Below are 15,415 nucleotides of genomic sequence, written 5' to 3'. Positions count from 1 at the left end.
CCCATGGCAACCCTCTGCCACAGGGGCTGCAGCCTAAGCCATCGCCAGCGACTCATGGCAGCCCAGCTCCAGGTTGAGCTGTTGTTCAGCATCTTAGCTGTAGAGAGCAGTGTCACTGGCTCTCATATGTGGGATCCGAACCGGGGCCCTCTGGCGTACCAAGCCAGTTCTTAATGATCGCGCCACTCGGCCGGCGCAATAGTAGACTTTTAAATACTTTAATTTGAATCACTTTTCTACTGAATTATGTGCTATTATTGCTCAGTGTCTTAGTTCTATATATTTTTTTCAGTCCTACAAATCCAGCATTATTATTTACCATTTTTTGTCTCATCATTTCTCTGCTTTCATAGACCCTGGCACTAATTATTTGCCCCTGAAGCATATATTTTAAAATCTCTCTCAATGAGTACCTGTTGTTAGTAAATTCTCTCAATTTTTGCTTTTCTATAAATGTCTTCAAAGATAGTTTCACTGGTTATACAGTTTAAGATTGATAGTTATTTTCTCTCAGCACTTTGAAATATTCCAGCCTTCTGACTTCCATTGTTGCTATTAAGTCAGCTATCAATTGAATTGTCCTTTCTTTATTGGTAAGCTGTGTTCTTCATGTAGCTGATTTTAAGATCTTTGTCTTTGGCATGTGTTTTTACTATAGTGTGAGTGTGGATTACTATTTGTTGGGCTTTCATGATCTGAGAATTCATTTAAAAAAAATAAACTATGGAAAATTCTCAGCACATATGTCTTGAATGTTGTCCTTTCTCCCTTTATAGGGCAGTCCTTACCCTCCTCCACCAAGTTTACCTTATCACATTGTTGCCTGGCAATTTTATGCAGAAGCTATCTCATGTCACTGGCTGTTATTTTGTATCTTTCCATGTGATAAGAACAATGGGTCCTTTCCGTAAAAAACATCATTTCCCCTCTCTGAAGAATCTTTGACTTTTCTTTTAGTACCTTTGGCAAGCCACGGTTTTCCCCTATGGTACCACAGACTAGCTTTTTCTAATAATATTTCAGCTGTAGAAATGCTATTGTAACAATTATCTTGATATACATGATGCCAAGAATCAAGATATGGCTCTAAGACAGATAATAAAGTTTCGTGTAGCTTTTTGCCTTCACTCGAATAGATCTCGAAGTTGCAAATGTAGCCAGTCTCACTTTCACAAAGCATTCTCACTGAAATCCCATATTTTGTTCTCTTTGCTGGATTATATGTTCTGAAGCTGATACGTCCTCTATATGGTACCATTGCTTCATCTAGGGATAACTCCTGTTTAGGTAATACAAAGACTGAAGTAATCCAAATGAGGCCTAATTTTATAAAATTTGTCTTCCCTAGATGTATTTTGTGACTTACGGAAAAGATGGAAAAATGTAAGGATTTGCTCGAATCTCATTCTGCTCATAGTTGTAGGAAATGTTGGTGTTTCAAGCAAAGCGTCCGTTGACCAATAATCTCTCCCAATGTGATTTTTTAGTTTGTCCCATCAATATAAATAAATGGAGAAATGTCTTTATATCGCTAGTGGTAACTTCCATCCATGGTAAAGTTTTAGCAGTTTATTTTATTTTTATTGTTATTAAGTTTTAGCAGTTTTTATAAAATTGTTCCATTTGGCGGTGGTATAAATTGGTTTGAGAAGCAACTGAATGAAAAAATCATTCTCAAAAAGTAAATCCGTCACTTCACTGATACTCTGTGGATCACTAAGTTCAACAGTTAAACCTGAAATATTTGAATAATCCTCCAAAGTTGGTGTAATATCGTTTTCATTCCACTTTTCAAATCACGTTCACTATCAGATTCTATTACATTTCTTTTTTGCCGTTTTGGTGGTCTAATATCAGATTCATAACGGTGTTCCTATAAACTATCATTTTCCAGATCACTGCAATATATTTCAAAATCACTTGGACAATCAGATAAAGCATCTGCATATAATTCATTGAAAAATTCTTCACCATCACGATCCATCATAGTTGAAATTTTTTCAATACTAGAATTGTGATTAAAAACCTAAATATCAAGAAAAATAATTATTTTTAACAATAAAGTGAACACGACTGAACATGATGAAGAAAGCTTTTATAATATCCTATATCACCCTGAGTTTTAAAACCGGAAATAGCTAATGCAAGTGCAAACACGAGTTAACTTGTGACTGGTCAACAAAGGTTGGGCATGAAAACATGAGTTAACTTGTGACCAGTCAACAATGTGTTAAGACTCAGGGTGTCATTTTTCGAGATCCTGGCTTTATGCAGGGGCTCCTAATTTACTTTTTCACTATTAATACTCTTATTTATTTAGATAAAAAAATAAATCTTCTATTACATTCATACTTATGTTTTTTTCAAGATTTACATTTTTGTATACTCTATCGAGATATACTGTGAACTCATAGACTCTGACAGAATCAGTTTGTTCTAGTTACATTAATCATTATTAATCTTCCCAGCTTTTCATTTCTCCCTCCCTCCCTCTCCACTCAAATTATTATGACTTGGCAAGTGGGAGCCTCCTCATTTCCTATGCCTCTAATCTTACTTTTTGGTTTTCCCAGGATTTCCCAGATCCATGAAGATTTTTCTTGTTCCAAGACTGAGACTGACCTACTTTCAAGGAGTTCTACTCTGTTTTAGTGAACGATGATAACATGAAAATATGAGTGCTAGGTGTAGACATGAGCATTGTTTACAGTCAAATGTGCTTTGCTTTCAGTTGGACCATGTTAGGGATTAAGCTGGAAAAAAAACCTTCCTTTACCAGGTCACATTGGTCTTTCCAATTTAACACAGCATGCTTCTGTATACTCTACCTTTATAAAATATATATACATAGGGTGCCAAAAAAATGTATACACATTTTAAGAAAGGAAAACTGTATTAAAATTGTAATACTCAGTATAACAAAAGATGAATACAAGTCATGTTTGACTTCTGCAATTACAAGAGGTGCTCAAGTGATTACCATCAGCATCCAGACACCGCTGATTACGGCGAACTACTGCTTGAGCAGCGTTGACCTAAGTGCCTACTTGTATACATATTTTTTGGCATTTCTGGTATATGTCTTTCTCAGCACCTAATTGCTACATTGACTAGCAAGAACTTTAAAAGTAGAATAAAACAGTTCCTACTCAAATATTAATTAGCTCTGTCTTTAAGGCCATGAAATTATCCTCTTAAAGTCTATTTTAAATTAATTTAATTATTTTAAGAGAAGAGTAAAAAATACTGGATTTAGAGACAGAAAACTTAAATTCTACTTTTAATCATATAGCTAAATGACACATGCAAGTAACTTAAGGTCTCAAAAATCTCATCTATGGATAATAGATGAGAAAACACTTAAGGTGCCATATAAATGTAAATAAATATTTAGTAAATGATAAAACTAGGTAATGTAACATTTGCTTTATTCAATATTATGTTTTCATGGTAGTTGACTTTGTGGTTTGATTTGAACCATTTTAAAAGTAATTGCTAAATTTTAAGTGGTTCTACAAATTCAAGCAAGAGTCTCTTTTTCAGATATGTATGCCATTTGTAAAGTGATATAATATTCAAAATCCTCTTGGTATTTCATTAGTGCTTTTCAGTATACCTTTAATTGAGATATAAGATGGATCTGCTTCATAAACACTTCCCATCATTTATAAGTGGTATTATAGTGAGGGTTCAGTGTGCTGCTGCATTCCAACAAAAACAAGAACCGGTGCTCTTTACAAATTTGAAAAATTGTAGAGAAACTACTGTAGGCATGAAGCTTTTTAAAAAAAATGTAGTGCCAGTTAGTTAATCATATATGGGTTGGTAATATTGTTCTTAATTGTGTTTCAGGTGGTCTTGGAGGCATTGGAATGGGACTTGGTCCGGGTGGACAGCCTATTAGTGCCAGCCAGTTGAACATAGGTGGTGTGATGGGAAATTTAGGTCCAAGTGGTGAGTATTCTAACTTGCTTATATCAAGTGATACATTTGCTAGATCATAAAACTCACATTTGCTGGTTTGTAATAATGTTTAAAGGACTGTATTTTATAATTGGATATTCGGGATGTCACTTCTGTCTGAAAAAGGAGTGAAACCTTGGAGAGCAGAGAACATGAAAAGGGTGGGCAGATGTCAGGAGCGTTTCTGTGAAGCCACTGTGTTGTAGGTAGCCTTTCAGCCCTGGGGATTTTGAAATGGCTGTAAGACAGAAGGAGAATGTTCAGCTTAGTGCATATGTATCATGGATAAACATTATTTGTGGAATGACGGAAAGGCTACTGTATCATAAGCAATTTAAATTTGTATATCTTGCTGAGAAGGTAACTTTTTCAGATAACTAGTTGGCTCTTCACCTGAACTAACTTACTACCATTTATCTTTGAAGGTTAGTTTTTAAACTTTTTGGTTTCAGTTCCCTTTTATATTCTTAAAATTTGTTGAGGACTCCAAATTACTTTTGTTTATGTGGTTATATTTATCAATATTTACTATATTAGAAATTAAAACATATTTACATATTTATTTAAAAATAATAAATCCATTATGTGTTAACATAAATATAATTTTAAAAAAATATTGTATTTTCCAACACAAAAGAACTAGTGAGAAACGTGGACCCAGCACGCTCTGAAACACATACTATTTTTATTCTTTAATTTTTCACTGCTCCCTTACTACCATGTTCAGAGGAGTACGTACTTTCTGACCTGATCCCTAAATCTGCTGTAGTGATACGCATGTGTTTGTGCTGAATAAAAAATCAGTGATAGTCAGATTTCTTTGTTCTGCCAAACAAAAAGAAATGAACAATTATCTACTTCTAGATATTCTTAACTGAATGTGACCAGTGAACTTTGTTTTTTTGTCTAATAAATAATGAGGCCTTTTTGAAGACTCATAATTAGAAAACTGATATGACATAGCACTTTAAACCACCCTACCTGTGCCCCACTGCTTCTCTAGTGTTCCTTGTGACTAAACCAATAGTAGTTATTTTGTCGTATTGTGTTATATCACTCTTTAGTCATAAGATTTACTGAAAGTACATACTGTGTATTTTATTTGAGGTATGGGAGTGGATGGCCCAGGTTTTGGAGGAATGAATAGAATTGGAGGAGGTATGTATAAGCATTTGTTTTTTTGTATGTACCCATCACCATTTTTAGTAAGTTCGGAACTGTGTTGAGAATTCAAACGGGGGAAAAAAAAGTCATGGTTTATTGTTGCCTCGTGTCCTAAAGGTTGCTAGCAGAAGTTAACTTGGTACATACTTAAGGGATATGGAAGGTGATTTACAAAATGTACCTTTCAGCTGTACACCTGACAGTCAAATCTCAAAATTAATCTTTATTCCATAGGAATTGGGTTTGGTGGTTTGGAAGCAATGAACAGCATGGGGGGATTTGGAGGAGTTGGCCGAGTGGGAGGTAGGTACGTGTGTGGTGGGATGTGCATGCCACCTTTAGTTTAGAGTGTTATTAAAATGTTCCCCCTACTTAGGAATGGGTACTATAGATTTCTTCAGAGAGTGTATGTGGATCCTAGGGGACAAGGACAGGCATGATTAGACTGGGGATATATGTGGCATGTAAGGTAAGTTGGCTAAATCTCAGGCATTTTTTGTATTTGTGACATTAGCCATGTTTTTGGTTTAGTTACAAAATGTTCCTAAATGGATTACTGTGCATTGATATACTTGAAAGGGGGTTAATTTGTGGCATAATCTTTTCAGAGCTATACCGTGGTGCGATGACTAGTAGCATGGAGAGAGACTTTGGACGTGGTGATATTGGAATAAATCGAGGCTTTGGAGATTCCTTTGGTAGACTTGGTAGGCTGGCTGCATACTTCTCTGTTTTCTTTTTTGCAGGTTTTATTTATTTTTCAAAGTTTGTTTCTCTCTTTTTTTGTGGGGAAAACTGAAAATTTATAATGTTTCACACAATTTATTACTAGAAGAAAAACACTTCGGCGATTTTAATGTACTAGCTCTTTTTCAGTATCTTACATATTTGAACCCTAAGTCTATGTTTTTTAGTTACTGTACATCTGAGAGCATAGTACCTTGGGAATTTTAAAGTATGATTATTTAAATTAATTAGTATATTATCTTTCCATCCTTGTTTAGGCAGTGCAATGATTGGAGGGTTTGCAGGAAGAATAGGAGCTTCTAACATGGGTCCAGTAGGATCTGGAATAAGTAGGTTTAAATTTTACTAGAATTTATTCAGTAATATTTGAGTGCTTGCAAAAGATTTTGCTAGAGTAGTTATTGTAGAATATATGTAAATATAATACTTTGTTTTTATATGTTAATATGTCTTGTCCTAATATAAATTTTGATAGCTATTGAACTTTTCTGTTTGATCACTGAAATTTCTAAACTAATTTTGAATTTTACTTATTTGATATTTCTAGGCTAACACCCGAGTCTGTGTTAATTATAACACAATCCAAGAATCTCCTTTTCAACTAGGGAATCTGGGGATTTCTCTGATCATGTGTCAGGAACAACTTTTACATTAGCACCAGCTTTGTTTCCTTTCTTATTCTCTACAACTGCTATTGGTGACTAGCAAATTTGCAAACACCTTTTTTGTGTTTTGATAGACACAGATGAATTGCCCCAGATATAACACTCCTAAAGAGACCTCCTGCGGTTGAGGGCTAACATTGAAACAGATGCTCATTTGCTCTCCTCTTAAACCTTTCCTGTGATAGAATCACGAGTAGTTGCAACACCCAGGAATGCCAAGTCTCTTACATCTGTTTGCACTACTACATTTAGGCCTTATATTAAGGGTTAACTCTTGGCTGAGTTTGGGGCCCCCATTGCTTACCTGAACCATGTTTCTATGAGTTCTCCCTACTTTATTGACTTCCTTTAATTGATTGAAATCTCACAAATAGGAAACACAGCCTATTTTAACTATTCTAAGAGTTAATTCAAGAATCCTATCAGCTGAAGATACCTATTTCCATTGTACCTTGTTTCTCCTTTTAGTCCTTTCCATTATCTTTTCAGTCTTGGCCATTTTTCTATTACTGGTAATGTCCCTTTTCACCTCAGTATTTACACTTCTTTTTCCCTAATTTTATAATTGTTATTCATGGAAAGCCGATTTGAGGGTGATGTTAATTTTTTGAATTTCTATATATGAGAATTTTAGGTATGAAAAAAGGATAAATTTTGAGAATGGGTAGGATTGGAGTAGTTATAGGGGACTGAATGCATAAGAATGGAGTGAGTATGGGCTGGGAGCTAAGTTCTCAAGCTCCAGCTAAAGGAGTGTTATTCCATTTTTTTGTTGCTACCTCCACAAGTTTTGTATAATCTTGATATTAAAAGTTATGTGTTTCTGTTGTTATTGAAAATTGAATTTATACAAAAAGAGAAACTATGTGTGAAACAGAAGATACTGAGGTGGAAGGTAAGCTAGGAAAAGAACATTGTGTGGGCGAGTATGATGGGAGCAACAGTTGGTGTGTTGGTGTTGTAATAATTTTAATATGCCCCGTATATCTTTGTTCTAGCCATTATTAAAGTTGGCATATTATTAGAAAGTAAAAATGAGGGTAAAAACTACTATGATATTAATGGATAAAGTAATTGGTAGAAAATTTATATAATTGATATATGATGAGTTTTATGATTAGAGTATAATTTTATGGAAGTATATGTGTGTAGTATATTACATAGTGACTAAAATTAACATATTCAGTTAGCCATTAACATTTCAAATAAATGTATACCAAATTAAATTCTGTTTCTTGGAAGAATGTTATACTGTGTGTATGAAAATAATTTTATGCTTACATGTTATCTAATTACATAAATGAATTAATTTTTCTCTCCCTTTCTCGAAAATTATTCTCTGCCTCCTCTTTCTCTCCTTCTTCCTCTCCCTTCTGCTTTTAAAACAAAAACTTCAAACTCCCAAACTGTTTCTTCCCTCCCTGAAAATCCAGGTGGTGGAATGGGTGGTATGAACAGTGTGACTGGAGGAATGGGGATGGGACTGGATCGGATGAGTTCCAGCTTTGATAGAATGGGACCAGGTATAGGAGCTATACTGGAAAGGAGCATCGATATGGATCGAGGATTTTTATCGGGCCCGATGGGAAGCGGAATGAGAGACAGACTAGGCTCCAAAGGCAACCAGATATTTGTCAGAAATGTAAGCAACTAAATGCAAAGGATACTTAAAATTATTTTCTGCCTTGTAAATCTGTTACTAATACCTTTTTTCATTCTAGCTGCCTTTTGACTTGACTTGGCAGAAACTAAAAGAAAAATTCAGTCAGTGTGGTAAGTATACCAATGACTGCAGATGTTTTAATAGTGATTGTGGAGGAAAAATTGATTTTAAACTTTTAAACACTGTGTTTTGACCTTTACCTGTCCAGATGATTATTCCTGCATAGTATGACAGTTCTAATTTCACTTCAGATAAACAAATTATTTTGCTATATTCTGACTTAGAGCAGTGCAAATTACTACTAAATAACATGATTCAGAGTAGAGCCTGTCATTGTCTCCTGTGGTTAAAGTAAAAGCTTGGTTTATTACCTGATTTTTAAAAGGTTAATATATATTATGATTGCTCACATTAAAAAGATTATTTTTCTTCTGAGGAAATACTAATGAATGGTATATATATTTCCTTGTTTATAGTACAGTACAGAACATTGTCAGTATGGCCCAATGTAACGCTGTGACATCCAAATGATATGGAGTTAGTAAATGACCCATCCTATGCAACCCATTTGCCTACACAGCACAGGTACCTTACCTCATAGAATAGAACCTGCTGCCTGGAACTCCTTAGACGTAGGTATGTTCTGGTGGCCTTTCTAATTCTTTTATAAATGGTTCTTGGCTATACAGATACTACCTATATAACCATATGTTCATTAGGTCTGTAAAAGATTAGGTGGTTAGTACTTTTAAAAGAGGGCCTTTTTTGGGTGAGGATGAGAGAACTAGTGTGAGTGGAACAAAGTAACAGGTTAGGAAATTGGTAATTTTCTGCTGTTGGGTGATGTCGCGGAGACTGTAATCACAACAGTAAGCTATATAGGTGGCATATGAAGATTAAAAAAAAGCTAAGAATGGTACATTCAGCCTTTGATAGTAAATAGAAATTAAAGAATATTTGGAATATATCTTTAATTGTTTTGAGATCATGAAGGGGATAAGTTTAGCGTTCTCCCACAAAAGTAGCCTTTGTAGCCACTTAGTCACAAAATGATAGTGATCACTTGTGATCAAAGTGGTCACTGTGGCATCTATTATCTACTGTGTTCTCAGAGTACTTTATATCTAACTCGATTGTAATGTATTCACATGTTTTCTTCCCTCCTAGATGGAGGGGCTCTTGAGGGCAAGAACTGTCATCTTTTTATCCTAGCACTTTTCATTGCCTCAGTACATATTGTAAGAGTTTATTAAAGGTTTATGAGTGTAAGCATTCTGAGCAGATCTTCATTTATTCAGTTATTTATTCATTAAATCTACAGATACTGTATTTTTGGCAGCTTGTTGTCATTAGAATTCATTCGAAAGGTGAACAAAGTAAGATATCTCTCCACTCAACATACAGTGTAAATATGTCTAGGATGGTCTGTTGGCTCCTTTTGTTGATCATCTTTTTTTATATTTTATTTAAAGAAGAGAAACTAAACTTTTTTTTTGATTAGAAAAAAAGTTGTTGAAAATGAGTCAGCTAGTAAACAGTAACCACTAAGAGAAAAAAGAATTATGAAGTTGTTTTGAGGTTTTGGTAGTCTTTGTTAGGAGTAAGAAGATCTACCAGAATGAGTAAGCAGCATCTGACCATGAATCCCAGAAGAGTACAGAGGAATGAACATATTAGGGCCTTAGTGAAATATGTCAAATGAGAAGCAGTGGCAGCAAGTATAGATAATCTTTGTTATTGTAGTTGCAGTGAAAAAAAAAATCCAAATGAGATATGACATTTTTTTCAAAAGTAGAAATGAAACAAGAAAAAGAACAAAGTGCTGCAAATAAATGACATCAATGAAAATGTAATATTGAGCTGACTGTTCGTTAGCCTATGTAGACAGATTTCCTTTGATGTCAGATCTGAGCAAGGCTTGAAGCAAGCTTGAGGTCTTTGGTGGGCTTCTTGATGGAGTGGCCTTATTTTAACAGAGGGTCATCAGTAATTTGAAGACATTTTCTGAAAGGAAAAAAATAGTATCAAAATTGACATTTTAAAATTTTGTTCGTCATTTTAGCCAATAAAAAAGCAGTTGAATTATTATTATTCACTTTGTTATTTTAGCTCTATTCTTATGTCACTTCCTGATCAGTTTATAGTTATATCATGAGAGTAATGATTTTTGTTTTTCTTTTTAATTCTAATTGTAAAAGTTCCTGACTTTTAGATTTGTATTAAGGTAGTATAATATCATACTTAAATAATTCCCTACCATCTTCCTGTTTCAATCTTTTTTTTTTTTAAGATTTTTTTAATTGGGGAATTGGGGGAGGGGAACAGCTTTGGGGAATCAGGAAAGGGGAACAGACAAGTTCTTCAGTCTAGTTGTGGAGGACTTTGCTTCACTGGCCCATGTTGGTATTATCATTGCGCTCTTCCCAGGTGAGGCAGTTGCTTGCCAACCTCTAGACGGCCATTCGCGGCGGCTCTTGTCAGCTCACACTGGCTGCCGGCCACACACGGTAGCTATGGCAGCCCGCTGCAGCAGGGGCTGCAGCCTACACTGTTGCCGTCAACTCATGGCAGCCCAGCTCCAGGTCAAACTGTTGTTCACCATCTTAGCTGTAGATTACAGTGTCCCTGGCCCTCATGTGGGATCCGAACTGGGGTCCTTCTGCTCAGAGCTGACGTCCCCAAGCCAACTTTTAACCGATGCGCCACTCGGCCGGCCCCCTGTTTCAATCTTGAACTGCACTGATGGGAAAGAAAATAAGTTATGGTAATACAGAATTAATTGTCCACCTATTGACAACTGTGGAAATTACCTGGTTTGTGTGAACCGAATCATCTGTTTTTCTGCCTTATCACTTTGTTTTTAAATTTTAAGAGTTTTTCTTTCTTAGTATGGGAAGTTTCTTTTTAACCTGCTGGAAACCAGCAATAGCCTCTTTCTCAGTAAAAGGCAGTTTTTGTTGCCCATTCCCCTTGTCCCCACCACCAGCCCAAGGTGAGAAGTATATTCTTTTGGTTGCTTCTTAGTAAAGAGTCTAGTGGTACTCCATGCATATCCCTCAGACATTATCTGCCAGTAAATGATCAGCAATCCCTCTGTTTATTAAATTTCTATAGTGGTTAATTGTTCTTGATGGGGCAATTACAAAAGCTGAGAAAATGTTGTATTATGAGTTATAATTACACTCAATACAACATTTCCTCAGCCTTTATAACTCAGGGAAAAAATGTTTTCATATATGCCCAAATACAAAAAGATGGGAAATAAGTGAGTATAGTAAAATAGATCTCTTTTTTATCCTGCCTTATGTAATTCCTCAGTGACCTGAATTTTTAAGAAGTCTGAGTAAATAAATTAACTGACCCATTCAGAGTTGGATCCACATTAGTTCAGGTTGTGCTAATGAAGTCAAATAGGCATAGTCTTTCAAATTTGCTCCATTTTTGTCTGTACACTTTAGCTGTACTTTGGCCTCTGGCTTAGTATGAGGCAGAGCCATAACATTTTAGAACTCTAGTGCCCATTCTTAATTATTCCTGTTATGAACTATGTAAACAAATATAACTTTGTTCCACAGAGTTCCATTATGTAGTTTTCTACATGAGTATCCTTGATAATTGCATAGAAAATGGAGATGTGATAGATTTTATTTACTAAAGCACCTGCTGCTTCAAGCCTAACTAGTAGACTTTGACTCCAGAAAAACTTAATAGTAAAAATAATACAGTAACAATAAAAATGATATATGCAGAATATTTGTTGATAGAGTCACTTTTTTATTTGTAAAGAAAAAATAAAACTTTGGGGTGTTTTTGGTCCCTTATAAATTACTATTTGTTGTAGAATATCTGATTTTGCTTTTCTTCTCCTGTGGTTATATTATAACTTCACTTTAGAAGTAGATTGCATTGAACCATGTATGTATGTATGTATGTATTTATTTATTTATGCTTTAATTTGATCTACTTTTAGATATGCTTTTATATAAGTATTTCCCAAAGTACACATCACAAGAAGTGAATAGGCTGGGTTAAATAAAATAGGTTTCTTTTATTGCAGGATGAGTTATTTTTATAATAAGTATATGTAATAGTATATTTGATTATTCTGTGGTACCAATACTATTGCTAAAATAGTCCTATTTTTGTTCTTAGAATCATACAATATCAGTAGATATTTAAGTCATTTAAGGAAGTCCTCAGAGCATATAAAAAGCCAGGGAGATCTGATTATTATTAATTATTAGAAACGAAATTTTTTCTCAATTATTTATCTTTAGAAAAGAGACTATTTCAGTTGCTGTTTTTATGAGATTAAGAAGAAACTTAAAAAACATACATCTCGCTCTCTGGCTTTATCCCTATTGGATTTTGGGGGGCACTCTTAACCATGAAGCAAGTATCTATCTATAGGCCACTTTCTACATAGCCTGAGTATCCAAACTGCAAGAAGTTTCAAGTGTCTTAATTGAGAAACCTCATCAGCTAGAAAAGCCTAGAGATCATTGTAAGGTCAACAATTTGGGGGCCTGAGTGATGAATCCTAAATAGAGAATTTAAAAGGAAAAAAGGAAAGAGAAACTTGTCCTGAAAGATAGAGACATTTTACAAGAGATAATTATGTATTTTCCTTTGAAGTTTTGAAAATTTCTTGCTTGAATGAACCTTACTGTTGCTAATAAACCTATCACGGGATACTTATGTTAAGAAAAATGTTTAATTTTAACATAAAATAAAAATGAGGACAAAACTTTAACTTTAAAAGACCTTGAAAATTCACAGTCCCCTTTAAAATCAGTGTAAAGTACTGCCATTTACCAAGATATGCTTCTTTAATTAAACTTGCTTTTTTCAAGTCCCAGCACTCAAGATATTAGAGAAGTCTGGCAATTGCTCTCTTTCTGTCTTTATATAACACACACACACACACACACACACACACACACACACACACACACACATATATTTAATGCATACACACACTATATATATATTTTTTTCTTTCACTTTATTTTCATTTTATGATGTTTTTGAGAAAATGTGATTCCTGTGCATGTGTGTGTTTACTAGTTGGGTAAATATTGTTTGGGTCTGCTTTAACCATTATAATATAATTTCTCTGGGGATTAGACTGTTTTTTTAACTTTTAAAATACAGTTAAAGACTGCCCGGCCTGGATTACAAGATCATGGTTTTGGCTCAGTATGGCATTTATTAACTTGGACTATTTAGTTAGTTTTGAGTAAATGAGTGAGTGACTACCAATTAGTTTGAAAAAAATTCAGTTATGTAGGAGGGGTGGATGAAAATACAAAAGTAGAAAAGTAGTCTAGGATGTTGTAGATAAAAAATCAATCAGATCAACATTTAAAAAGAGAAAAGCTAATCTTATGCATTGAGATTAAAAATTGTTCCCATCTCCTGGAAATAGCTTATGGAATTTTTTGCCAAGCCCTTTGCTTTTACCATCCCTGTTCTTCCTTTGGCCTCCCTTTATAGAACTAAATATGTCTGGGTCTCTGATTTTGTTGCCAGACTAAAATTATCCCTTGGTGATCTGGCAACTCTAATATTCAAGGGGAGGGGAATACTATGCTAAGAAGTCACATACCTCACACCTAAATCTATGTGGATCTGGTGATCATACATTCCGGTTTGCCTGGGGATAGTCTCACTTTAGAGCTGTTATTTGTGTGTAATTTTTAAAAACTCGCGCTTTTACTCTCTCAGGTGTTCTGGTTTGGGCGATGGAGTTTTATGGCCATTTGGTATTTTGATAAATGATAATTGATATACTTCAAATACCAGTCTCTAGAGTTAGCAGTGATATTAACTGTATATGGAACAATGGTCTTGTTTTCTTCCTTCCTGGAGGCTCCTCCCAAGTTCTCCTGCGTGCGCTTACCATCACACTTTTTACCTTTATTGATTTAAATCTGTAGTATATCTTCCATGCCTATTTCCAGAACATATTTGGTGCCACTCTTATGCTTCAGCTTGTGATTTTGAATAAATGATTGGCATTGTTGCTGAAAAGCAGCTGTAGAGGGGCCCTTTGTAACTTGGTAAAATTAAATTTCTATGCAGTTGCTACTATTTTCAGGAATGAAGGAGTTCAAATGGAGGATAAAAGGGAAACGAGGAGATTGAGCAGAAAGCAACCATTTTGTCTAAAAATAATTTTGTTTAAATTTGCAGTATTTTATTGGACATGGTAACTTAGCATTTTGTGCTAGCTTGCCTTATTGCTATAAAATTCACTTCAGAAACTAAGGATTTCACAAAAATTAAAATTTTTTATTTTAATAAAATATTAAATCCTAAGCAAATTTTTATCCCAATTTTGTATAGTCTAACCTGTATGTATTCATTACTTTGTATGAATTGCATTATGTTCAGCATATAAAATGATGTGAATAATGCTTACATGTTATTTTTAAATCATTAATGTTAATGTTTCTAGTCAAGTTACTTATCATTTATTGGTTATGAGAAATTTCAAACCTGTGTAGTCAAATATGGAAACTTTTAAACTGACTAGTAATTACATAATTTCTCTTTTATAGGTCATGTAATGTTTGCAGAAATAAAAATGGAGAATGGAAAGTCAAAAGGCTGTGGAACAGTCAGATTTGACTCCCCAGAATCAGCTGAAAAAGCCTGCAGAATAATGAATGGCATAAAAATCAGTGGCAGAGAAATTGATGTTCGCTTGGATCGCAATGCATAATTTCAAACCACGGTTGGAACATTCTTACATCTGTTTTGCCGAATCTCCTAGTGAAAGTCATTTTTAAGTAATACTGTATGCTTAACAAAAGCTGTAAAAATGTACTTTTAAAACTCCCACCAGCTTTTAACAGTATAGTGTTAAATATACTGTGATTTTTGTTAATCTCAAGTTTGGGTTTTAAAGACAGCAAGTCTGGTCATTCAGTTTAAATGAATGGTTATACTGTTTTTAAAGAAATAAGCCATTTCCTTGTTATTTTCAGTACTACATAGTGGGATTTGTTTGTTCAAGTTTCTCCAGCTTTTATCAACTTATTGTAAGGTAAAACACAGATGGTTTTTTCAAAATTTCTGTTTGAAATTTCTGTTTGAAATTTCTGTTTGAAATTTCTGTTTGAAATTTCTGTTTGAAATTTCTGTTTGAAAAGAAAATATTTGGATAAATTAGGATGGGATTTGGTTAATTTTAAATTGCTTTTCTTTG

The 15,415-nt window shown here is 34.3% G+C and overlaps 1 protein-coding gene across 4 annotated transcripts in view; it reads left to right on the top strand.

Moving 5' to 3' along the window:
* The window catches only part of MYEF2 (myelin expression factor 2), a 27,349-nt gene extending 12,018 nt beyond the window's left edge, over nt 1-15,331 (top strand). For 2 of the 4 annotated variants that reach the window (XM_019664509.1, XM_019664481.1), the window contains 8 exons: nt 3,853-3,954; nt 5,071-5,121; nt 5,362-5,430; nt 5,736-5,834; nt 6,132-6,203; nt 7,973-8,181; nt 8,261-8,312; nt 14,766-15,331. In XM_019664509.1, the coding sequence (XP_019520054.1) occupies nt 3,853-3,954; nt 5,071-5,121; nt 5,362-5,430; nt 5,736-5,834; nt 6,132-6,203; nt 7,973-8,181; nt 8,261-8,312; nt 14,766-14,929 (818 nt within the window). In that variant the 3' untranslated portion in view covers nt 14,930-15,331. The remainder of the gene's footprint in view (nt 1-3,852; nt 3,955-5,070; nt 5,122-5,361; nt 5,431-5,735; nt 5,835-6,131; nt 6,204-7,972; nt 8,182-8,260; nt 8,313-14,765) is intronic. The other 2 variants (XM_019664490.1, XM_019664501.1) reach the window with 2 other exon arrangements.
* The last annotated feature ends 84 nt before the right edge of the window (nt 15,332-15,415 follow it).

This window comes from Hipposideros armiger, unplaced genomic scaffold, assembly GCF_001890085.2.
Source record: "Hipposideros armiger isolate ML-2016 unplaced genomic scaffold, ASM189008v1 scaffold_12, whole genome shotgun sequence".
NCBI classification, from domain to species: Eukaryota; Metazoa; Chordata; class Mammalia; order Chiroptera; family Hipposideridae; genus Hipposideros; species Hipposideros armiger.
This window is presented reverse-complemented; position numbering and strand designations above follow the sequence as displayed.